At 36.2% G+C, this 23,553-nt stretch overlaps 2 protein-coding genes across 3 annotated transcripts; both read right to left on the bottom strand.

The window, feature by feature from the left end:
* Window positions 1-5,417: 5,417 nt before the first annotated feature.
* On the bottom strand, window positions 5,418-14,422 carry LOC110787782 (centromere protein C). Its single transcript, XM_021992425.2, has 11 exons — window positions 14,045-14,422; window positions 12,585-12,730; window positions 12,409-12,497; window positions 12,213-12,315; window positions 11,929-12,101; window positions 10,556-11,448; window positions 10,387-10,462; window positions 8,586-8,671; window positions 6,415-6,640; window positions 6,201-6,308; window positions 5,418-5,802 (listed from the first exon to the last, which is right to left on the bottom strand). Exons 1-11 carry the CDS (start codon window positions 14,216-14,218, stop codon window positions 5,690-5,692), a joined length of 2,187 nt encoding a protein of 728 aa, XP_021848117.1. The 5' UTR covers window positions 14,219-14,422; the 3' UTR covers window positions 5,418-5,689.
* Window positions 14,423-16,008: 1,586 nt separating this feature from the next.
* Window positions 16,009-22,369, bottom strand: LOC110787783 (LRR receptor-like serine/threonine-protein kinase GHR1). Of its 2 annotated transcripts, none has more exons than XM_021992427.2 (5): window positions 22,193-22,369; window positions 21,696-21,806; window positions 20,403-21,494; window positions 18,685-20,220; window positions 16,009-16,867 (listed from the first exon to the last, which is right to left on the bottom strand). In XM_021992427.2, exons 3-5 carry the CDS (start codon window positions 21,460-21,462, stop codon window positions 16,281-16,283), a joined length of 3,183 nt encoding a protein of 1,060 aa, XP_021848119.1. In that variant the 5' UTR covers window positions 21,463-21,494; window positions 21,696-21,806; window positions 22,193-22,369; the 3' UTR covers window positions 16,009-16,280. The 2 variants fall into 2 exon arrangements, with proteins under 2 accessions (XP_021848119.1, XP_021848118.1); XM_021992426.2 differs by lacking the exon at window positions 22,193-22,369 and adding an exon at window positions 21,975-22,141.
* Between the last annotated feature and the right edge of the window lie 1,184 nt (window positions 22,370-23,553).

Here is a 23,553-nt window from a genome sequence, read left to right as displayed (position 1 = left end):
TTCCTTGAATTTATTTAATAAAATCCGGTTTTCGAAATAATTAATATATAAATCAATTAAAATAAAAAGCGCATTTAATTCTCATTAAATGAAAATAATTTATAAAAATACACGAAATGTTTTATAAATATAATAAAATATATTTATAATTATAGAAAAATACGAGGTATTACAGAGATGGTTGGATGTCATCTAGGTAGCAATAAGCATCCTCATCAAGGAATCTGATTGACTCCATGGCAATTTCAAAGTCCATCTGCAAAAATGACCAAAACATACTTAATCGGGAACGAGAACGACTCTAAATATCTAATTTTAGTGAAAATCTACTCGGGAACGATTCTGTTCCCCAAATCATCAAAAAAGAACAAAACATACTTAATCGGGAACGAGAAAGACTCTAAATATCTAATTTTAATGAAAATCTACTCGGGAACGAGAAAGACTCTAAATATCTAATTTTAGTGAAAATATACTCAGAAACGATTTCATTCCCCAAATCATCAAAAATTACCAAAACACACCCAAAGTCAACCTAAGTCAACTTAGGTCAAGTATGACCTAAGTCAACATAAGTCAACTCTGACCTAAAATAAAGCCAAAATTTGCATCAATCTGCCCTAATTCAACATAAGTCAACTATGACCTAAAATAATCACTCTAACCTAATTCAACATAAGTCAACTATGACAATTTTTAAAGAAAGGATAAAAGTGAAGCTTACATATGTTGTTGCTCTTGATGCATCCTAAAACAGATCCTTAAACAGAGTGCCAGGAAAATTGAGCTTGAAGTTTGCCCATATGTGCCTCACACAGAATCTGTTGCAAGCTTGAGGAGTCACAGTCTTAATTGCTTCAAGCAAACCCTACAAAATGTAATTAGAATTAGTTTGTCCACCTAAATGTCCATGTAATTAAATAAATAAAAACACCATAATCAAAACACTTTACCTTTTGTCTACCAGACATAAATGTCATCCCATCACCAGTTCCACCATCATAGTCTCTGATGAACAGATCAATAAATCAACACCATGTCTCTGTGTTCTCAATTTCAACAGTTGCCCAAGCAATGGGGAAGATATTATTATTCCCATCCTTCCCAACTGCCACCAATATCTGACCAGGATATGCCCCCTTCAAGTGGCACCCATCTAAACCAACAATGGGCCTACATCCATTCCTAAAACCACTCATCAATGGCTCTAGGCAGCAGTACATCCTCATGAATAGGGGTTTCTCAGGCCCAAAACTGTTATCAACCAACACATAACAGCTGCTGCCAGGGTTATATTTCAAGTGTGCTCTGGCATATTCCCACACTCTACCATATTGCTCAGCTCATGAACCATACAGAGCCAACTTAGCTCTAGCCCTAGCCAACCAAGCTGTTGAATATGCTATCTTCACACCCATATCAAGCATCGCCCTTTCCATGAATTGCTTCAATTTCCAATGAGGATATGACCTCCAAGTCTCCAAATACCTCTCACATAGGTAATCAGACTTCACACTTCTATTCACTGTAGTCCTAACACATGTATGCCTCAGATTTATTGTTCTAATCTGCATATAATCAGTTTGTGGCAACATCCTCACATGGATTTTGAAAGGGCATTTGTTTGGACAATCACAATTAGGTTTCCTACCTCTAACAGTGTCCCAGGGACAAACACACCTATTCCTACACTGGACAGTTAACATCTTTTGCTCATTGTGAAGGAAGTAAAAATCATATTTTTTCTCAGCAGCATGTGCCCTAATTTCCTTCCTAACCACAGCAACTGATGAAAATCTCTGCCCAACCTTCAATTGGATGTCCCTTTTGAAGCCTACTACTGGGTTGAGAGTGCAATAATCAACATCTGAATCATCATCAGATCCAACAACACTCCTTAACTCATCACTGTCCCAATTAACCTCCTCTTGGTTATTCACCTCAAGCTCTTCTAGGTCTCTGAAATTCTTCTGAACACTTTCTTTCGCAATGTTAGAATTCCCCCCAATACTTTGTCTCAGCTTCCTAAACAAATCATCACTAGCTTGTGTTTGCAAAAACAAAGACTCATCATCATCTAAGCCTATCTCTTCCTCCCCTGCAACCCAATCTATGTCCAAATCAGACAGATCTGAACTAGATGATCCTTCAAACAACCTCTTCTTAGCTTTTCCCTTCTTCCCTTTCTCCCCTTTCCTCTTCTTCTGTGCAACTCTCTTAAGTTTTGGAGTCTTGTTGGGTGTGTTTTCAGCTGGAGATGGTTGTGGAGATGGATGGGGAGATGGTTGTGGAGATGGTTGTTGTGATGGTTGTTTGTTGGATAGGCTAGCTAACCACTCTTCTTCACTCAACACAACATCAGCTTCTGCCCAACTGGAGGAAAAAGAACCCACTGCACTCTTTCTGATGCTCCTCCTAGCAGACAACTTCACTCCCCCCCCCCCCTATACCACTGACATCAAACCCTATGTTTTGGCTGCTTTGACTAGTTCCGGGATTTGGGCTGACATTAAAGCTTGCCCTATAATGTGAAGGATTTGGGTGGGCTAATTTCAGTAAGGAAGAAATATTGGGTTGGGCTGATTTGTGTGTGGTGGGTTCACTTGGGTGGGCAGTTTGTGAAGGAGGTCTGAATGGGTTGATCAGATTGGTTCTGGGCCTTCTTTCCCCTCTTAAAGTTTCTGAAAACCCGGGAAGTTTGGTTCTATACAACGGAGTTACAGGAAGTGGTGGTATTAGGGTCGCTCAAATGTTGCTAAGGTTAAAATCTCAACATATCCATGTATGTCCTTAGATCCTAAAACTCCTAAAATGTCCTCTTCACTCATTATTTCAACCTTCCCAGTGGTTAATGTCCGCCCGTTCATCCGGTAAAACATCCTCACATCCGATGGTATAGGTAGATTAGAGTATTTGAACCCCTCAATTACAATCTGTCTAAGCCCATTCACTCACTTTCTTTGAATACGAACATATGGTTTAAGGTAAACACAACCCCCCACATACTCCACAATGTGCCTGCCTTTAAAGGTCGTGTCCCTAAATTCTCCACCTAATTTAATCCTAAGATCAGCAAACCCATCCTCATACAAGTGTGCCATTTTGCTGAAAATCCGAAAATAAAGCCAAAATTCAATTCACAATACACAACAAACAAAAACAGAAACACGAAACGAGGTTGAACACGACACACGAAACCCGAATATATTAACAGACCCGAACACAAACACGTAACAAAAACACGACAAGAACACGATGGTGACCAAAAATACCTACAATGTTTGATAATAAGGGACAAATTAAAGGCAAGCAAATTACATAAATCCATGATTATTTAACTAATTTCATGTGCAACAAGCCAATTACAAATTGTCAATTTATTTATTCATAGAAAAACACCCAAATTATATTTTAATCAACCAAATAGCATCAATTTTGACAATTCATTTTTTTAGGGTTCATAACCAAATAAACCAGAATTTTTTTACTAATTAATTAACAAAATCGAGATTAGGGTTATTGTTTAATACCTTAATCGTCCTTTCGCCACAAATTACAACACACGCTTGGAGTTTTTGGTCCCCCCTTGTGACGTCCAAGAAGATGCTTTGGTCCCCAATCTTGGCTTCTTCTTGTACTTTGTTGTAGAAAAAGACAGTGATGGAAGAGAGAGAGATTCGAAAGTGGTGGTTGAGGACAAAAGTACATGGAATAAATGAGGGGAAGATTGAATGAGGAACAGGAATTGGAAGATGAAGGGAGATGAAGAGAGCAGTAAATGAGAAGAGACAGAGAGTGACGAGTGAAATTGGAGGGAAATCAATTTTGGGTCGTTGGTTGTGGGCCCCAGTAACAGAGCAATTGACAGACGTTAGTTTTTGGGGGTGAAATCTAAATTTTTGAAGATAGAAGTTGGTTTTTAAAATAAATAAAACATAAAAGGTGGTTATTTCAAAAATATGAACTTTAAAAGGTGGTTTTATCCAAAAAATCCTTTTTATAATTCAAATTTTGCGATAAAGGATCTAATATACTTTTTTTTTTTTTGTGAAATCACACCTTAATGTAATTTTTTTTGCGAGAAAGAACCTAAGCAAAGTTTCCAGCATTGACTGATATTTTCCATCCATTGACTTGCACGTGAGCAGCACGTGTGGCTTAAGTTGACTATCGGCAGTGATTTTCCCGAGTCTTGAATTTTCAAACTTGATTTTATTTCGATTTTTTTTTTCAACTTTAGGTTTTTAATCTTAAAATTTTGGAGTAAAATTGGGTATGGTTAGCAAAATAAAGCCACACGTGCAAGTCAATGGCATGAAAAGCTCATTCAATGCCGGAAATTTTACTTTTGGTTGTCTTTCGCAAAAAAAAAGGACATATAAGATGTGATTTCACAAAAAAAATTATATAAGGTACTTTCTCGCAAAAAAATTTACATTAAGGTGTGATTTCACAACAAAAATTATATAAGGTCATTTCTCGCAAAATTTGGGTTATAAAAGGTCATTTTGAGCAAATTTGCCTAGTACGGAGTAATTAATAATAAATAATTAGTTATTAAAAATAATATATAAATAATAATTAACATAATTATATAAATAATAATAATAATAATAAATACTTCCTCCGTTTTTTAATACTCGCAACGTTTGGATTTTTTACACTATTCATATAATCTACTTTGACTATTTTTGGTGTTTTTTATATAAGATAAAACATTGACTATGTGGGATCGTGTTAGATTCGTCTCAATGTGTATTTTCAACATATCAACTTTTTATCATTTTTGCATAAAGAGAGTTTAAGATATAAAAGAACAAAGTTGTGCATTGGCATACATGAAAGTAACAAACGTTGCGAGTATTAAAAGACGGAGGAAGTATTATTATTATTATTATTATTATTATTATTATTATTATTAAATTGAATTGAATTGAATTAAACTGAATTAAACTGCACTGCAAAAGAAGTCATGAAACTGAAATTAAGCCAAAAAGAAAATGGTCTTACTTGTATGGGGCGATCGCATAATGTGGGCCATGTGGCTATCATTAGGGGTATAAATATCCAACTTGTGACTTGTTTTACATTATTCTTGTTCATAATCCTTTTTTGTCGAGCTCAAGCCCGAGCTTACAATCAAGCTCAAAATATGGTCAAATTCCGAGCACTTAAGAGTTCGTAAATAACTCATTTGTTAATAGAAATGAGTTTATAAACAAGTTTAACTACTTACATTTGAAAATCTAAAATTCAAATGTAATACTCCATAATAAAAATCATAATTATAAATTCCAATATGTTCTTTGATAAATAAAAATTTAATAAGAGAAAAACGTTTTAAAACTTAAAAACTACGGAGTATCCCATAATCACTTGTGTTCTTAGTTCATCTTGCTTGTTATTTGCAATCCAAGTAAAACATGTAAATTACATCTAGTATATATAGTGAATTACATGAAAATAGAAGTCAAGTATGTGAATTTATATTCAACTTTCATCATCGTTGATAAATCTTCAACTGCCTAGAGTTCGATTTGAGATTATGATTAACATAATTGCCGAAAAGCTAAAACTGACCCAAATGAAGGAACTGGATCGTTCTCATTAATGACACTAATTAGACAAGCTCATAAATTTACATTACAAATAATACAAATCCCAGTTTTTTTTTTTTCTTTTTGCTACTTCAGTGTGAGGCGAACTCAACCATATCTTTGTATTCATCAGAGACAAAAGACTTCACCTTGACTCCGGGGTTTGATGGGGAGGCATACTTCACTCCGATCACAGTCAGTAAACCTACAAAACCAGTTTGGAAATTAAACAGTCGCGTTCTTTCTGTATAGAATTCATTGATCTCCAAAAGTGTTACTGAAGAAGAATGTCTATAATATACGGGTTTATTTCGAATGTATCCACAAAGATAATGCTAATGGAGATCAAACAAGAACCCTAATCAAACAAGAACCCTAATCAGGTCATTCAGAACACTACTTGTAAAGTTGAAATCATAGGTGAGGAATAAAGTTCTGTATTGGATTCAAGATTTCACTTCATAAGAGATAAAATTGCCATTTTAAAGACCTAGTTTGAACATTTCTGTGTTGGTAAGTTTCAACCCAAGTTAGGACAGAACAATTTGTGAAGCAAGAAAATCTGCCATGATTCAACAGTTTGATGAAAAATGGAAAACTTACTCTGATGAACACGTCCATACAAAAACCGTTCACCTCTCCAGTACTCCAATGGTCTCATCCTTATCCGTGTACTACGCCTAACTCCAGCTTCCCATTTCGTACCAGCATCTGCAAAGACAGTTTGACATATATGAGAGCATAAAAACCAATTTGCAGTGTATTTCACAAACTCAAAGGCAAAATAAACAGATACTTCTTAGGCACGAGTACATACAGTATAAGCTGGTTCTGCGAAGATTCTTATCTCCTTTACTGTGTCCTGGTTGAGAATCTTCCACTTTTCTCCGTTTATTCCTAGCTTCGCTAGCAACAGGCGCCTCCAACTGATTCTTTTTTGCTCGCCGTCCTTTCTTCGATCTTTCCTCAGAGAGAACTGCTTCAGATGGTACCTTTGATTTTTCCTTCTCTTGTAATCTCCTCTTGGAAGATCCCGCTGCTTCCTGTTATATAAAACGAAAATCAATTTGGAAATATAGTATAACTCTCAAGAAACAAGCTGAAGTTAAATATACAGTTGACATTTGTAAAACGAACCATAAAGGAGATCATCTCACATTAAAGATCTATTCCCTTGTTTCCTTCCTCCACAACCCACCTTCTGAGGGAAGCTTTTAATTGTAAAAAAGAAGATCATAACTGATAGAATACTTACTACTATGCTTTAATGTTCAGGAGCAGCAAAAGACTAAGCAAGAAAATATGATAATTAACAAGGAGAAAATGGCTAAAGATGTTGGATAGTGTCTCTAACAAAGAGAACAAGAAAGAAGTTGTACTTAGATAACCCGTCATTTCATTAAGTGAAATTTCCTTACAGCAGAACATCTGGATTTGAAGATAATTGATGATCCAGCCTTAGTTTAAAAAGTGCGCCCAAGGCGCGCCTAGGCGCAAGGCTCACCTAGGCTCATCCTTCGGCGCCTTGAGCTCTCCAGGCTCACTGATGTCAACCAGGCGCGCGCCTTCGTGCGCCTTTGTGCGCCTTAGGTAAGGCGCAAGGCGCAGCGCCTTGTGCGCCTTAAGTCTTCAGGCGCAATAAGATGACGTGGATATTTTATTTATATTTTTTTTTCTTTTTTAATGATATAAACACACCCCATGTGACCTATCAACGGTCATATCTCTACAACCTTAGCTTTTTGGGTAGTGGAAGTAGCATAAAATGAGTTAATTTTCATATTTCCAGCTTGTAATTACCATGGAAGGTTCTAATTCTGGCACTCCATCGACCCGATCACGCAATGCTTATGAATCGGCAAGAAAATATGGCACTCCAATAGAAATATGTTGTTTTGAGTGTAAATTGTGTTAATTTTTTTCTATACCAAATTTTAAGGTTTATTAGAAAATTATGTGCGCCTTGTATCCAAAAGGCGCGCGCCTGAGCCTTGCGCCTAGGCTCCATGGCCCTTGTGCGCCTTAGTGCGCCTAGAGCCTTTTTAAACTAAGGATCCAGCAGTTTAAGTACATTGACGGCCGGTTTGGTAGCCGGGAATGAATGATGTCAATGGAATGAATTTGTATGTAAATTTGTCAGGAGAATCAATATCCATTCCCATTGTAATGCTAGTTCACTCAAAACTTTTTTTTTCTTCGTAAATTTCCATTACCATCGATTACCGTTTGGGAGTGGTATTGAGTGGGAATGCAAATTACCATGGACATTATGATGTTATTTTTCTTACCAAATACTCCGTAACACTTAGATTCCCACCATTTATTACCGGTTACCAAACAGGCCATGAGGGGTAGTTATTTGGTAAACCACCGCCAACAAATACATAAATGCAGTTAGCAACAGGACATACAAGGTGCAGAACATAAACATGGAAGATCCCATGAAGACTCCCTAGACAGCGATACTAATGCAACATTTCAATTGTTAACATTAGTAAGCATAATAACAAATCCACATAGATACTAAACTCCCTGTTGGGATGAGATGAAAGTGATGAAACAGTTTTATAAACTGGTTGTCCAGATATTGACTGTTATATCAAAAAAACATGACAAATGAAAGAGGAGTTAGGAGTTTTAGTCGAAGCATGCAAGGATCTATTTGGCTAGCACAAGCCAGTACAGACCAGTGGTCAATGTTTCAATAAAGATAAGCCATATGCACCAGCATTTTACAGGTATAAGCTGCTAAGGTTGATGGTGCAAGCTGGTACTCATCAAGTGATCAGTATCTGACATTCTATTATACGATTTATAACGGATCATTGAGCTGCAAGGGTTTACAGCTTTTACTAACAACCATAAGAAGTGGCTTGCACCCACGAGTATTATGATATTCATGTAGTTGGAGTTAGTATTAATTATTAAGATAACTCATCTAATTCATGAATACCAACTCATGATAAAACAAATTAAATTAATAACTACCTCAGAAGGTTCTTCAACAGAAATGTTCTCTGTACTTAATGGTTCACCTGCCCAGAATTCCGGAATGGTACTTAATGGTTTTACACCTGCCAAAAGTTATTTTGCTCATCAGAAAACAAGAAAAGAAAATGTGAAAGCAACCAAAAGTTATAAAACCCGGAATTTGTATCAAGTGTTCAAAACAGAGCAGCATAATACAGGAGTGAAAAAAAACAACTAATACAACAAACAATGTTGAAGCTCTTCTCTACTATATACACCCACCCAACAAGCATGTAACGAATTACCGATACTGGAAGACAGTTTCAATACATCACCAATATAATATAATAGTGGCATTTTTAATGATAAAACTGTGATAAGTTTAAGCAGAAGCAGCAGATACATTAAAATAAATAAAACACTTTGCTACGGACATCATTTATCAAGGCCGTCACAAATACAGGCTGTTCAGAAATGTCACTAAGGATGAAAGTCTGACTGCTTAACATAAAACGGTACTATAAAACCTGTGTTGTTCCTATGCATTTGAAGGTATTTCGAAAAACAAGAAATTTCAGAAGCTAAATTGCATCCACTGCCTCAAATTCTTTGCAAAAGGATCAGGAAGAACTTATTTATTTTTTTAAAACATACAAGACATGTTCAAAATACAAAGCCACGCTGCTAGCATTTTTGCAAGGTTCTAGAGCATATAGAAATAATCATAGAAAGCCTATTTGAAAAACCAATATCCAAATGCTCACATTCTGACTATTGGCAATCAGAGCTGATTAAAGATCAGAAACTATTGGCACCACAGCAACTTTTGGTATACACTGATATCAGATCACTACTGCTATGTCAACTTCTCACACTTTTTTATTGCTTTGACTATCACAAGCTTAGTTGTTAATGGAAAATTCATTAGTTCAGAGTCAAATAATGAAGCTATAAATTTCATGATGGTAAGATATTTGCCATTGTACCCTTTGCATAGCTTCTTTTTCTTTTTGATAAATACATCCTAACATAGCTTCTTGCCAGGATAAGGGCTGGGTATATCTTTTCTTTGATCAACAAAATTACTAGCCCATCATGTTCCTAGCCACAATAGCATAAGTAAGAGAAGCTTTTCTTGGCCAGGAATGGACTGCGTATATCTTGACCTTCAAATGGAAGGATGTATGCTGCTGCTTTTGTTAATGGTCTTTTACAATAGTTAAGATCCTTGGAATGAAAATGACAAAGGATATGACAGGCATGAATCAATCTAATCAAGGATATAATCCTTCTGTCCCAAGTGTTATTCTAAAAGTGGTCACATCCCATATCAATGGCCTAGCTTCCACACATGATACAGTTGATTAACGTTCAAAAGTCTGTACTATATAATTAATAAGGGTTGTCTCTTCCTGCCAACTAGCCCAATGGCACCGCACACGGCACACCTATCACTTACATGGCTCAGCCTCCTCAAACGATGTGACATGAGCAATGAGTTTATATTCTTACAAAACAAGATGAAAGGCAACAGAACAGTGGTCCTTGCTATGGAATAAAGATGTCGACCAAGAATACTTTTAAGAACAAAATAAATAAAAAGGGCGACTCGCACAGACAGCTGACCCATTTACAAAGTTGGAACTAAAAAGAAAAGAGAGAAATAAATCACTTTCATAAAAGCACCCCCTCCCTTCCAATCGCATTAATTATCCACGCACACAAAGGCCCACAAATAAACTCACGCTACACATACAAAAAGCTAATGAAATAATACCATATATCCATTATTCCATACATAAGACAAATAATAAGTTACCTCCACTAGAACAAAAGCTCTCCCGATCAACACCCTCAAAGATGAGTTGTCGTATAGGTAACCGGGCTGCATCCACCTGTTTAGTTCAGTATTCATAATCAAATTTCACACTTAAATGAGCTCAAAAAATCTAACTGAACAGATAATTAAGCTCCACAGTGAGACTAACCTCATCGTCATGCCTTTCGGGCTCACTAGCTGGACCTATATCATTAGATGCCAATACAGGTGAATCTTCACCAGAAACGGCAATGTTCTCTTCTATATGCCCTGCAGATCTTCCAGATTCACATGAATCCTTCCTTTTACCAATCGGTTCAGATTGCCCAACCCCATCCTCCTTTTCTTTAGGCTTGCTAATCGGATCTGCATCCTTTTCTACAGAGAGAGAAGGATCCTCACCAAAAACGGCAATATTTTCTTCTAAATGCACTGCAGATTCACACGAATCCTTCCTATTACCAATCAGTTCAGATTGCCCAACCCCATTCTCCTTTTCTCTAGGCTTGCTAATGGGATCTGCATCCTTTGCTACAGAGACAGAAGGATCCTCGCCAGAAACCGCAATATTCTCGTTCTCGTTAACTGTAGAGCTCCTAATTTCAAGCAAATTAACCTCATCAGATTGGCCAGGCCGATCCACCCTTTTTTCCGGTTCTCTAGTAGGATCTGTAGCTTCTGCTGATGATAAATCACCGTGAATGGGTGAAAATGGGTCCATTGATGGGGTACGTTTTGCAATGTGTCTATTCAAAAATGAGAGGGAAGCCAATGGACTATTGGATTTCGCAGGAGATACTTTGTCTCCACTTCTGGTAGCTTTACTCTTTCCCGACAAATGAATTACCGCTTCATTCTTCTTTCGCAAGGCTGAGCTTGAAATCGAAGATTCACGCAGCTGAACTCGCCAGTCAGGAAAGAAAGTTTTACCAATATCTAGAGCTTTTATCTGTAGTTTGTCTCGGAGGAGATTTTGTAATCCATCCTCATCTAACCCTTCAAAACTAGAGCCCAGTAGCTCATCAAGCTCGCTGAATTTGCTGGCTGTCGTGGACTTGGGTTCTATAAAAATGACAGGAGATCATTTGTTAACCTAGTCAGAAACAACAATGAAAAGACCTAATATTGAAAAAATAAGTAAAAGAAAAAAGAGCTTGAGGCTCCGTTTGGTAGGGCGTAAAACGTTTTCATGGAAAACGATTTTCCCCTTTTCAATCATTTTACGTTGTTTGGTTGGGGAAGGGATGTAAAACAATTTTCCATGACTCCCTCAAAGGTGGAAAACACTTTTCCATTTGAAAGGGAGGGAAACCACTTTTCCTTCTTTCCTCCTTACCTCCCTCTCCTTTCTTCCCCTCAATCTTCACAATTTTCTCCCATTTTCCTTCAAGTTACCAAACAAAGGAAAAGTAGTTTGGAATTGTGTTTTCCCTTGAAAAATGTTTTCCATGGAAAATCATTTTACAATGAAAACGTTTTACGCCCTACCAAACGGAGCCTGAAAGTAGAGTTGAGCAGCATTCTTTAACAACATAAACCCACCAGGCACTCTCACCCTTGGTGAGTTTTTTGTAACAGTAGCATCTGGCAGGACACCACCGCGAGTAGGGCTTAATACGTCACTAACAAATGTTTCTTGAGAATTCAAAAGAGTCTCATCAACATCAGCCGCTGTAATTGAAGAGGAAAAGCGGTGTGTATAGGTGGCTGACCGCCTGGAACAGACAAATATAGTCACATTCAAACATTCCCAGATCACATTGATATAGCTCATGTAAGTATAAGTTGACATAAGCATCTGCAAGAAACAGAACAGAATTTCTAACCCCAGAAGACTAGGTCGTCGAAGCCTGGGAGCCAAAGATGCACGATTTTGATCCAAGTCCAAGAGTGGTTCACCTTTTAGTCTTTGCACTTCCTTTTTCGCATCTAAAATTCATTCAGCAAAAGCAAGTACTATGAACTACATAAGCCTCTGAGGACGTAAATTTAATGTCAAAAGCATAGAATATGGTAGCTTACTTTCCATCCTTTCATAGGCTGCAAAGTATTCCACTGGATCACTCAGTTTATCAACATCTATGCTAAAATCCAAAGTCGCAGCAGACTGACTGCAGTATTAAATGACAATAGAAACAAGGGTAAATTTACATTATAGCGTAAAGGCAGCTGAACGTTTTATTATATTGATTCATCACCTTGGAATAGGTTTTGCAGAAAACTTCGCCCGCTTAAGTCCTAGACCAGGTCTTCTCTCTCGAGGGACTTTTTCTTTTTCTGCAAAAACAGCTTCTTCTAGTATGGTTTTTGTCTGCTTCAACAACTTGTCAGGACTACTTAACACCTGAAAGCGAAGCAACGTCGATATAAACCTTTAAGCTTGTACTAGACTGCATAACAGTAATATTACGGGATCATGAATCTTGAGTGAGCCCTCTATCTGATTTAGACGGTGAATAATAGCTAATTACACGAACCTTCCCTTCTAAACACCATAAATCAACAATTAAGAGGTGCTGAAGTATTATGTTCCCTTCAAGACTCAATGGCAGCCGATAAACTCTATTTGTCCAAGTCAATTGTTTGAATTTACATTATGTAAAGACCGCTAAATCTCTTTACGTTAAAATATTATACCATTATCATAGCAGAAAGGAAGATAAAATGAAAGCTATAAGAGAAGGGAGAGGGTAGCAGGAAATAAGGTAAGAGCTAAATTGACGACATTGTCAAGTAATTTAAGTCCTTGTTTCCCGAAGGGTGAAGTTTTTTAATGCTCGTGACTTTCACAGTCCATAGCCTTGATATTTGATACTGAAGTTTTCGCAACATATACCAAATTTCAACCCGTTGAAGGTCACTGTAAAAACCAGTATGTTGTTTCAAAGCGGCCTTAAAATGAAAAAAACGGGATATTTGTTTGTTGAGGGGATGATAGGTTATAGGTCTAATTCAATTCAGCGGTTCAGCCTATCTCCTAACCAAATCTAAGAACATTATGATGATAACTAGCATTTCCGGTCAAATTCCTAATGAAAGCGCCATTCCAGCTCAAATTTGTCATATTTCAATTAGTTTCAGTGTTTGAAATCCTCCATATCACCAACCTAATTCCATGACAGAAGCGACATGCTAGCTCACTGTGTCCTACATTGTCCATAAGCAATGTTTGATACAGTAACTCAAGCAATATTTAATCTTACTCGAGTCCACAAAAGTAAGTTAACCCTTTCCCTCTTTGCAGAATTAACCTACTTTCAAGTCGAAGTAAGCCTCACACATTCGTTAGATCCCGAAATGAAGTACAAATCTCAGGTACCTATATTTTACTCAGACAAACCAGAAATAATTATCATCAATAGTGCAAGAAGATCAAAACAATCCAAGTAATTTTAGCTAAATTATTCTAAGTTTTCCATAAAAAAACAAAAAAACGCCAAGTTTATTTTATTAAACTTCCCTCTTAATTCTCAGAAACACAGCTAAAATAAACCCTAGAAGCCAAATTTCCCAAAACCTGTATCAGATCAACAAAAATAACATTTTCACAACTGCGAACCTTCCAAAACAATTGATAATTGAAATTGGAACTAGCCCTCGGCTCCAAAACCGCCGAAAATAAAAATAAAAATTGAAAACGATGAGTTAAGTAGCTTACTCTAGCTTTGAGATGAGTGTTCAAAGCGTCGGAAATGGAAGAATTAGAGTTCGAAAATTGGGTAATAGACGGTACTGAAGAAGAACTCAAGGTCCGACGAAAGAGAGATAAGTAGGATCTGTCGACGAGTGGGTTCACTAAATCGGAACCCTCAGTATCACTGATCAACACCATAATTTGTGAATTTAGAGTGATTCAACTTGATCGCAGGTGAATTTAGGGATGAATTTCTCACTTTTTCCCTCTCTTTTCAGATGAACCCTAGTAGGGTGGCACCATTTTTGGGGTTTCGAATTTGAAAGGGGGAAGTTGAAGTGAGAGTTTCGAAATATTGAGAGAGGGCGGGAGGTAAGAGAAGGGGTTGCTGTGCCGTTATGCGGAGGACATTTTGTTTTCTACTTTAAAATAAAAATAAATCTTCAAAATAATAGATGGCGAAAAAATAAGGGGGAGACCAGTAAAGATGGTGGTGGGTCGGATCGAGTCAGGTTGGGTCATATTTTAATGGATGACCGGTAGAATTTTAAAGCCCGGGCTCATGGACCGTCGTCCCGGGGTGGGTCGTACTTAAGCTTAATTTACTAATTTTAGTGTTTTTTATCGTGTCGTGTAGAGTAGGGTCGTGCTTTGTCGTGCTTTTTCAAAAAAACATGGCCTACATCCCATTACTTCTTGCTTTTATCAGGCCGTGCTTTTTTCTGTGGTCGTGTCGGACCAGAGCATTTTTCTTGTCGTGTCGGATCGGGTTGTCCTGTAACCATCTTTAGTCCTCGTAAAACCCTACAAGTTTGAGTTTGGACAATACTAAAAATATTGCCGTTTTTACATGAAAAATGTGGCTCGAGAAATCACTCCTTGTCGACTATGTCAATATCATTGAGAACGAGAAAGAAGAGAGTAACCTCAATGTTTTACAGTGTTCAAGCCTTGACCACCATAACATCACGCTTGAAAACCACATGAGCAAAACAAAGTTTGATTGTAAATAATTTTAGTATAAGCTAGAGAAAATTTTGATGGAATACTATAGTGATCAATCTCAAACACATTAACCCCAAAATTATTGTTGAATAAGTAGGCTTTGAGTTAAGAGTTTTATTTTTCGTGAGTGGAAAGATTGGTCAGCATCAGAGATTAATTTAGACATGTATATAAAGGCTCCGTTCTATTCGACTTATTTTGACTGAACTTATATTATCTGAACTTATCTGAACTTATTTTATCTGGAAAAGAACTTATTTTGAATGAAGTAAACTTAATTGTGTGTTAAAATGTCTGGAAAAAAAACTTATTTTTTCTGAACTGAACTTATCTGAACTTATTTTGTTTGAAATAAGTCAAAATAAGTTGAACATAACAGGGCCATACTCTTCAGTGTGCAAGTGTTTCCCTCATTGGGAATCAAACTAACACCCAAACCTACTCATTAACATTAAGCACAAATCAAACAGTGAAACATGTGTTAAGACAGAGAACTCAAACCCAGACAATGATCAACATGCTTAATGTCAAAAATTCAGTAATTCATCCAGACAATGATCAACATGCTTAATTCAGTAATTCATCCCTCAAAATGTCAAAATTTCATCTCAAATCTCTTTCCAAATTGGTGAACACCTACTAGATCACAACTCTGTAAAATATTAAGTGTAAGAAAAATGTATTAAAGCAAGAACCAATCTAATTAAACACATTACACTAAAAATTCCTGCAAAATTTGTGTGGAGTCCTCTACTGTTGCTTAAAACTCATACTACAGAAACTTTGACAGACTTTTACCTTGATCAAATGCCGTAAAACCTTCAGTCCTTCAATTGACCTTAATTCAATGCCAAATTCCAGTATTATCTATGAGAAAACTATTGCATAACATGAAAATAAAGAGAGAAAAAAAGGCAGCTAGAATACTGCTATATCAATCACTGCAAAGTTTCTACTCTTGTTTTGCCATAAGCTGTCAGAAATTCAGAATCAAGCAAGAAATTTGATTAACAATTTGAAGGATTTCACATTGCCAATAAGACATTTGCAAAGTGATATCTGCAATTCTTTTTACATATGGGAATCTAATCTCAAAATGCAAAAAACATTGAATAATGGCTCATTTTGTACAACCATCATTCAAGAGAACGACTCCCACCCCCGCCTACACAAAAACTAACACTCAAAAAGTGAAACTTCTCTAACATATCCAATTCCATGAACATCTAAAAATCAAAATTCCCAAAAAAAAAAACTAAATGGATGAAAGATCTTCATATATAGTCTTAATACCTGGTCTTTCTGAAACTGACCGTATACAACGTAAAGCAATCCCAAGTACCTCCTTTGAACCCTTGTCAACAGTAGGATTTCCCATTTCCGAAGTCAACACAGAGTCAAAGCAATCAGAACCCCGTCCTTCAGCAACCCGTAACCGAACCCAATCTGTCAAATCAACACCACCTCCTTCTTCACCAGATACAACTTCACCAGCACATTTACCAGTCAACAACTCCAACAATATAACTCCAAAGGCAAAGACATCAGACTTGAAAGATGGTAGTGGTTTCTTAGAAGCAGCTAATTCTGGTGCTCTGTAACCTAAAACACCAGCATCAAGGATTTGCTCAATGGTTCCAGCTTGAGTCATGAGACGATGAAGACAGTAATCTGCTACTCTTCCGTTCAAATCAGGACCATCTAATAATATGTTGTTTGCTTTTAGGTTACCATGAGGAAGAGCTCGATCAAAATGGAGATAGTTCAGACCACGTGCAACGTCAACTGCGATTTTCAGTCTCTGTGGCCAGGTTAATGGCGGACCTTTTCTCCCTGGTCGGTCTGAACAAAAAAATGTAGTAACTATTGTTATTAGGGTAAATTGTTTTTTTACCACCTAAAAATAAAATAAAATTTGTTTTTTACCACCTAAAAACGGCAAGATAGATGGAAACGTTATGTGAGACGCCTTTTTTGACGCAAATCAAACATAAATCATACGTTAAAGCAACTTGATTCTTGTTTGCAAATCAGGGAAATAATTATGCATCTATCAATTTGAGAGATATTACCAAATTATGTGAATTAATGGGAAGCGAGGGCATATCATAGCTTATATTATACATGAAAATTGTGGGAGTAAAGAAGGAGATCAGAAATATAGTCGTTGAATTGGGGTCCGCATAATGTTTATGTTCATCTTACTGTTAAGAGGTGGTAAAAAAAACAATTTTTATTTATTTTTAGGCGGTAAAATACAATATATGTTTTTTAGGTGGTAAAACAAAATTTATCAATTTTTTTAGGTGGTAAAAGTCAAATTTTCCTTGCTATTATTACTATTATAATGCGGAGTAATAACAATTTCAGATGAAAATAGAAGTTCAATGAACACTATTTATGAATTACCGTCTACAATTATGCAAAAGGACTGGAAAAGGTATCTATGCATATAGGATTATTGCATCTGACAGAATCCATGAACAAACAGGATGAAAACATTTTACTCCTACAATTTGTCAAGGGAGGGAAAGTTCTATGCAGGAAGAATATATACAGAGTAAGACACAACAAGTAGCCAACAATAATGAGATGTGTAATCGTAGATCTACGCAAACAAGCATAATCAACTGCAGAATAGCAAGATTTTCAAGGGTAGTGGACCTTCAGACAGCAAGAACTTATGTATCTCCATCAGACTAAATTAACTGAATATTTTCATCTCTTTTAAACACGTTATACATAAGACGTTTCAGAAAAGAAAGGTTAAAATGGAGGATGAAGAAGCTGACACAAAATGACATCTTATACTATATCAACCCTCACCAAAAATACAGGTTACTTTACCAAAAAGTTTAAGCATGCTAATCACAGAAAACTAATAATACTACAACCCAAGATCAGGTGATGCTTATGCAACATACTAAGACTAACCTGGCATTAAGTACAGCTATGTTCTATCATAAAAGGAAAATGCATGGTAAAGTCAAATAAGAGAACTAATAAAGGTTTTCCTCAAAGAAAAGAGAACTAAAAAGGCAGTGTAAAAACCACCTATTGACAAGAGAACACAAGTTCTTACCATAAAGAAAACTTGCAAGACTTCCAGGTGAGATGTAAAACGTTTACTAGAAAAAGAAGGGCCAAAATGGAGGAAGAAGAATGCTGACGCAAAATGACATCTTATACTATATCAACCTTCACTAAAAATACAGGTTACTTTACCAAAAAGTTTAAGCATGCTAATCACAGAAAACTAATAATACCACAACCCAAGATCAGGCGATGCTTATGCAACATACTAAGAGTAACCTGGTAATAAGTACAGCTATGTTATATCATAAAAGGAAAATGCATGGTAAAGTCAAATAAGAGAACTAAGGGTGCTTCTATTCACCTGATTTTCACTTATTTTTTAAACTTATCTTATCTTAACTTATTAAAACTTATCAAAACTTATTTTATTTATAAATTGTATTTGGTCAACCCTTATTTTTCCTGAACTTATCTTATATGAACTTATCTGGACTTATTTTTCCTAAAATAAGTGAAGATAATGTGAACAGAACAAAACTTAACAAAGGTTTTCCCGCAAAAAAAAAGGAACTAATAAAGGCAGTGTAAAAACCAACTATTGACAAGAGAACACAAGTTCTTACCATAAAGAAAACTTGCAAGACTTCCAGGTGAAATGTAATCTGACAGAATAAGTTTCTCATGCTGCGTAGGTCCCCAGTAGTACCCTCGCAATGCAACAACATTAGGATGCCTTATATTCGCAAATTTCTTAGCCTCTTTGGCAAAATCCTTCTTTGGTTTCGCAACACCTTCTCGAAGCCACTTCACAGTTAAGAACATACCATTTTCCAGTGTAGCTCTATAAGAAGTTCCATGGCTGCTACGACCCAAAACCTCTGCTGGAGCTCTTGACAGCTCCTCGGGTGTCAAAGATACGGTATCATCAAGAAAATTTAACTCGCCTGCTAACCGATCAGGTGACCTCACATCAAGTTTGGCAAAAGAATCTCCAGATTCTGGTGACCAAGATAACTGGCTAGTTTTAGATGGAGAAAAATCTGTTACAATGCCAGCTTTTTCATCAGGACTACTCATTATCTCAGACGAGGAACCTTTCTTGGCGGCGGTGGTGGTGATAATGTCTTCAGCTGAAACAACCAAATTCCGGGTCCCACCAATGCCGGAGGGATTACTTGGTGGCACCTTCCTCTTGACATCTTTCTTAGTGACATCATCATCAGATATAGGTCTTCTTGAGATGCGAATATAATGTACGAAGATGGCAAGCAAAATCAAAATGAAAAACACAACCACACATGCAACAATGATTATCACTTTAATCAGGTTCTTCATTGATTTCCTCTTTGAGTTTCCACCTGAACTTTCTGTTCCAGGAGGTGCATTGGGAAATTGTAGCTTAGAATTTCCAGGGTAGAAAGATGAACGAGGGAATACTCTCAGATTCTCTGGAACAACCCCAGAAAGGTCATTGTATGATGCATTAAAGCTTTGAAGGTTGCTAGACAAGTTAGTTGGCAAAGAACCAGTAAAGTGATTCTCAGATAAATCTAAAGAAGTCAACGAACTCATATCGTTCATAGAAGTTGGCAAAGAACCCGAAAAATTATTTCCAGCAAGATTAAGCACCTCTAAACCAGTCAATGAACCAAATCTGTCTGGAAAGTAGCCACCTAAATGATTATCAGCAAGATCGAGTACTCGGAGATTGGATTGATCTGGGGAAGGAGAGAACTTAATACTTCCAACAAAAGAATTTCCAGCAAGATGTAATTCTTTCAAAGTGGGCATAGTTAATAAACCACTCTGAAAAGGTCCATCTAATTGGTTGAAACTTAGGTCCAGGATACTAAGTTTTGGGAACTGTGTCACAACTTTTGGGAGACTGCTACTGAGGGAGTTATGGGAAAGGTTGAGATAGTTTAGATGCAAAAACTGAGATGTTGTTTCAGGAACAGGACCTGTCAAACGATTTTGGCTGAGATCAAGGAATTCAACGTTTCCCCATTTTATCAATTTTGACAAGTTCCCTTGAAACTGATTTTTTGATAAATCAAGGATAGCACAGTCTCCAGTCAGCAGTGGCAGCTCACCAGAAAGACTATTTGAAGACAGATTAAGTGTCCGAAGCGTTGTAGACATGATAATGCTTATTGAACCTGCGATAGCAGAAGTTATATCGATTAAACTTATCTTCAAAAGTAGTTAACATAACTGCTAAATCGAAGGTAAAGAAGGGATTAAATCATAAACTACTTGCATGACAATAAACAAAATCAAAGGATTATTAAAGCAAAAGTAAGATTTTCCAAAACGATGTGTATTGTTTACTGTTTAGTACCTGTGAGATTATTGCCACTCAAATCCAACTCAGTAAGAAGTACGGGATCTCCTTTCAGCAAATCATTAGGAACGAACCCTGAAAACCTGTTGTTGCTCAACCTGAGGACCTCAAGATCATAAACAAAGTTGAATTCAGGCAACTCTCCTGAGAACATATTGTAACTCAAATCCAAAACCTTCAGATTCTCAAAGAGCTGAGTTTGACCAATTAGTGATCCAGTAAGCCTGTTGTGACTGAGATTCAGATACTTTACCGTCTCAGAAATACCAGCCAGGAATTTCTCCTTCTTCGAACCAGAATTTTCAAGTTGATTGTTACTTAAATCAACATGAATAGCAGTTGAGAATAGCAAAAACTCGTAATCAAGATCTCCATCAAGCATATTCCCATGCAAGTCAAGCACCTCAAGACTTGAAAGCAATTCAAACCCTTTTGGAACCTTGTTCCTGAATTCGTTGTCAGATAAATTCAGATTAACTAAACTTCCTAGCTTTGTCAATGAAGAAGGCAAAGGGCCGGAAAAGGAGTTGCGGCTCAAGTCAAGAGACTCGAGTGAAGTGAGTCCCGAAATAGAATCAGGAATCGGTCCAGAGAAATTGTTTCCGGCAAATGAAAGGTTCTGTAGAGTGGCTAAACCACCAATTTCTGAAGGTAAAGAGCCAGCAAAAAGGTTGTTTGAGATATCCAAATACTGAAGTTTATCAAAGGATCCTATATTATCAGGGAGATTACCACTAATTGAATTGTTTGCCATTGAAAGTTTTACCAGCATAGTAAGGTTAGCAAAAACACTCAAATCTGCTTCAGCAGACAGACTTAAGTTATCAAGAACAACCCCGGCAACATGACCACCATTACAAACAATTCCATTCCAAGAAGATGGACACCCATTGAAATCAATGGACTCCTCATTCCATGAATTCAACACATAACCAGTAGGGTCATGCTTAATACCCTTCTTAAATTGAAGCAATGATATAATGTCCGGTGATGGAAGCTGCCCCATCGTAGAAACCAAATATAGGGATACCAATACAACCCTAAAAAGCTTCATCATTCTACCTTCAGACCCCTATGCCAGTTTTTTACCTGAAATTATAAATATTCCAAACTCAAATATACCACATTTTCTGACATTATAACAACCAAATATTGCATTATTTCAAACCCTAAGCATCAAAAGGCAAGCTAGAAAATGAAATTGGTAAAATGTAGCTATTAAAGATCTACTATTACAAAATGCACACACAAAAAGGAGGAAAAAGGTAATAAAGGGGGGATTTTTCTTACCAGAACAGAAGCTTTTGAGCAACCAAACTACCCAACAAGATCAACAAACTTGCAACTTCTTCAAAGTTCAAACTTCCCACATTTGGTGAAAATAACCCAGAAATCTCTGTGCTGTCAACAAAAAAATGAAAAAATAAACCAAGAAATCTCAACTAAATAAGAAAGAAAACAAGACACAAACCCACAAAAAAGTAGACACTAATGTAGTAATGTGGTAGCAATCAACACCAGCATTGAAATAAATAAAAGGGACCCATAAAAAAATTAGCCCTTAATTACCCATATTTCCAGCTTTAGACACTAATAAAGTTTAATCTTTCTGCAAAGTTGAGTAATCAAAGGGAAACCCAGAAAACCCCACAGTTTTTCTACAAAACCCTTTTTCCAAAATGTCACTTTCTCTCTCCTAAAGTATCTAAATCTAAAAACTAAAAACACATAATGAGATAAGAAAAAGAAGCCCATATACTACAAACAAGAAATGTAGAAACCCTAACATTATTTTGTCATTCCTGTTGATGGATACAGGGTAGTACTTCGTATTTTTTAATTTTGTTTTAACTTTTTTATCAGCGGGAAAAATATTTCAAGAATTTCAAGGGATTGTTTGGTAAAAGGGGGGATTTCTCATTTTCACTTTCCTCCCCGCCAAAAAGTGAAGGCAGAACAGCTTAGTGGACGCCAAATGATTTTGTTAAATGCAGTTAATGGAGGGAGTGACTGAGGACTGTGAGGAGGGGTACTTTTTGGAAATTGAGCTTTGTGGGAGCATGCAATGGAGGGTAGGGACCAGTGTAGTTGTGCCACGTAATATACAGATTTTTTTTTGTTAGCACCCGGTTCTGGATTCGGGGCGAATTCTGAGTTGATAGGTTTCAGTCCCCTCCCAATTATTATTGCGGGAATTGAACACAGGGTCCTCCCTACCAAATCCAACCCTAATCAATATTGAACCAACAAACAATTGGTAGCTTTATTTGCGAGTTAAGCTAAAGGTTGGGGTCCAACCTTTTGTTTTTTTCACCCTTTAGGACCTCAACTTTTTTTTTTCACCTTTTGGGGACTCATGTTCATTTTCCGGCCAGTTAACCATAGTTTAACTCACCGTTAACCATACTATCACTCAAACAATAAATTAAGACAAAGGTTAGGGTCCAACTTTTTGATTTTTTCACCATTTAGGACCCGAATATTTTTTTTCACCTTTTGGGACCTCATATCCATATTTTGTATACCAACTTATTTACTATAAAAATAAAATCAGGAAATGCAAAAAAAAAAAAAAATTATCGCTCAAATTAATAATTATAATAATAGTTATTAATATTTTTATTTTTATTAATTTTTATGTAATAATTTTTATTAATATATTTAACAACAACAATAATAATAATAATAATAATAATAATAATAATAATAATAATAATAATAATAATAATAATAATAATAATAATAATAATAATTCATCTTTCCCAAACCCCATCATACAATTAAAACTACATAGTACTCTTCTCCAAACATCATAGATTATTTACTCATTCATAAGATCTTTAATAGTTGAAACTTAATTTACGTAATCCAATAACAACTGATTTGAATATGTTTATAGAAAATTTGAGGTCAGCAATTTTAATTCGGAAATTGCTGATTATGATCGAGTTAAGCATAAATCATTTAAGTACCTCATCAAATATGAGCATCAATAATCCAATTGTCTTTACTGTCATAGAACAATCAAGAAATAGTATGATATATTAACTTGTGATCAAAATCAGATTCGTTTAAAATTAACCTATTTTTATTATTTTTACGTTTTTGTGTAGACATTATTAATATTCTTCAAACAGACCACAAATAA

Source organism: Spinacia oleracea, chromosome 4, assembly GCF_020520425.1.
Source record: "Spinacia oleracea cultivar Varoflay chromosome 4, BTI_SOV_V1, whole genome shotgun sequence".
NCBI classification, from domain to species: Eukaryota; Viridiplantae; Streptophyta; class Magnoliopsida; order Caryophyllales; family Amaranthaceae; genus Spinacia; species Spinacia oleracea.
The sequence above is the reverse complement of the archived record's forward strand: the minus strand, read 5'-3'. Positions and strand labels throughout refer to the sequence as shown.

Coding starts and splice junctions, on each gene's coding strand:
- LOC110787782 (XM_021992425.2), bottom strand. CDS start 14,218: ATGGTGTTGATCAGTGATACTGAGGGTTCCGATTTAGTGAACCCACTC. Junction 11,449..11,928: donor ACCAAGGGTGAGAGTGCCTG/GTGGGTTTATGT, acceptor TCATTTTTATAG/AACCCAAGTCCACGACAGCC. Junction 6,309..6,414: donor TCGCAGAACCAGCTTATACT/GTATGTACTCGT, acceptor CTGTCTTTGCAG/ATGCTGGTACGAAATGGGAA.
- LOC110787783 (XM_021992427.2), bottom strand. CDS start 21,462: ATGATGAAGCTTTTTAGGGTTGTATTGGTATCCCTATATTTGGTTTCT. Junction 20,221..20,402: donor GAGTGGCAATAATCTCACAG/GTACTAAACAGT, acceptor CTGCTATCGCAG/GTTCAATAAGCATTATCATG. Junction 16,868..18,684: donor TCTTGCAAGTTTTCTTTATG/GTAAGAACTTGT, acceptor TTTTTTGTTCAG/ACCGACCAGGGAGAAAAGGT.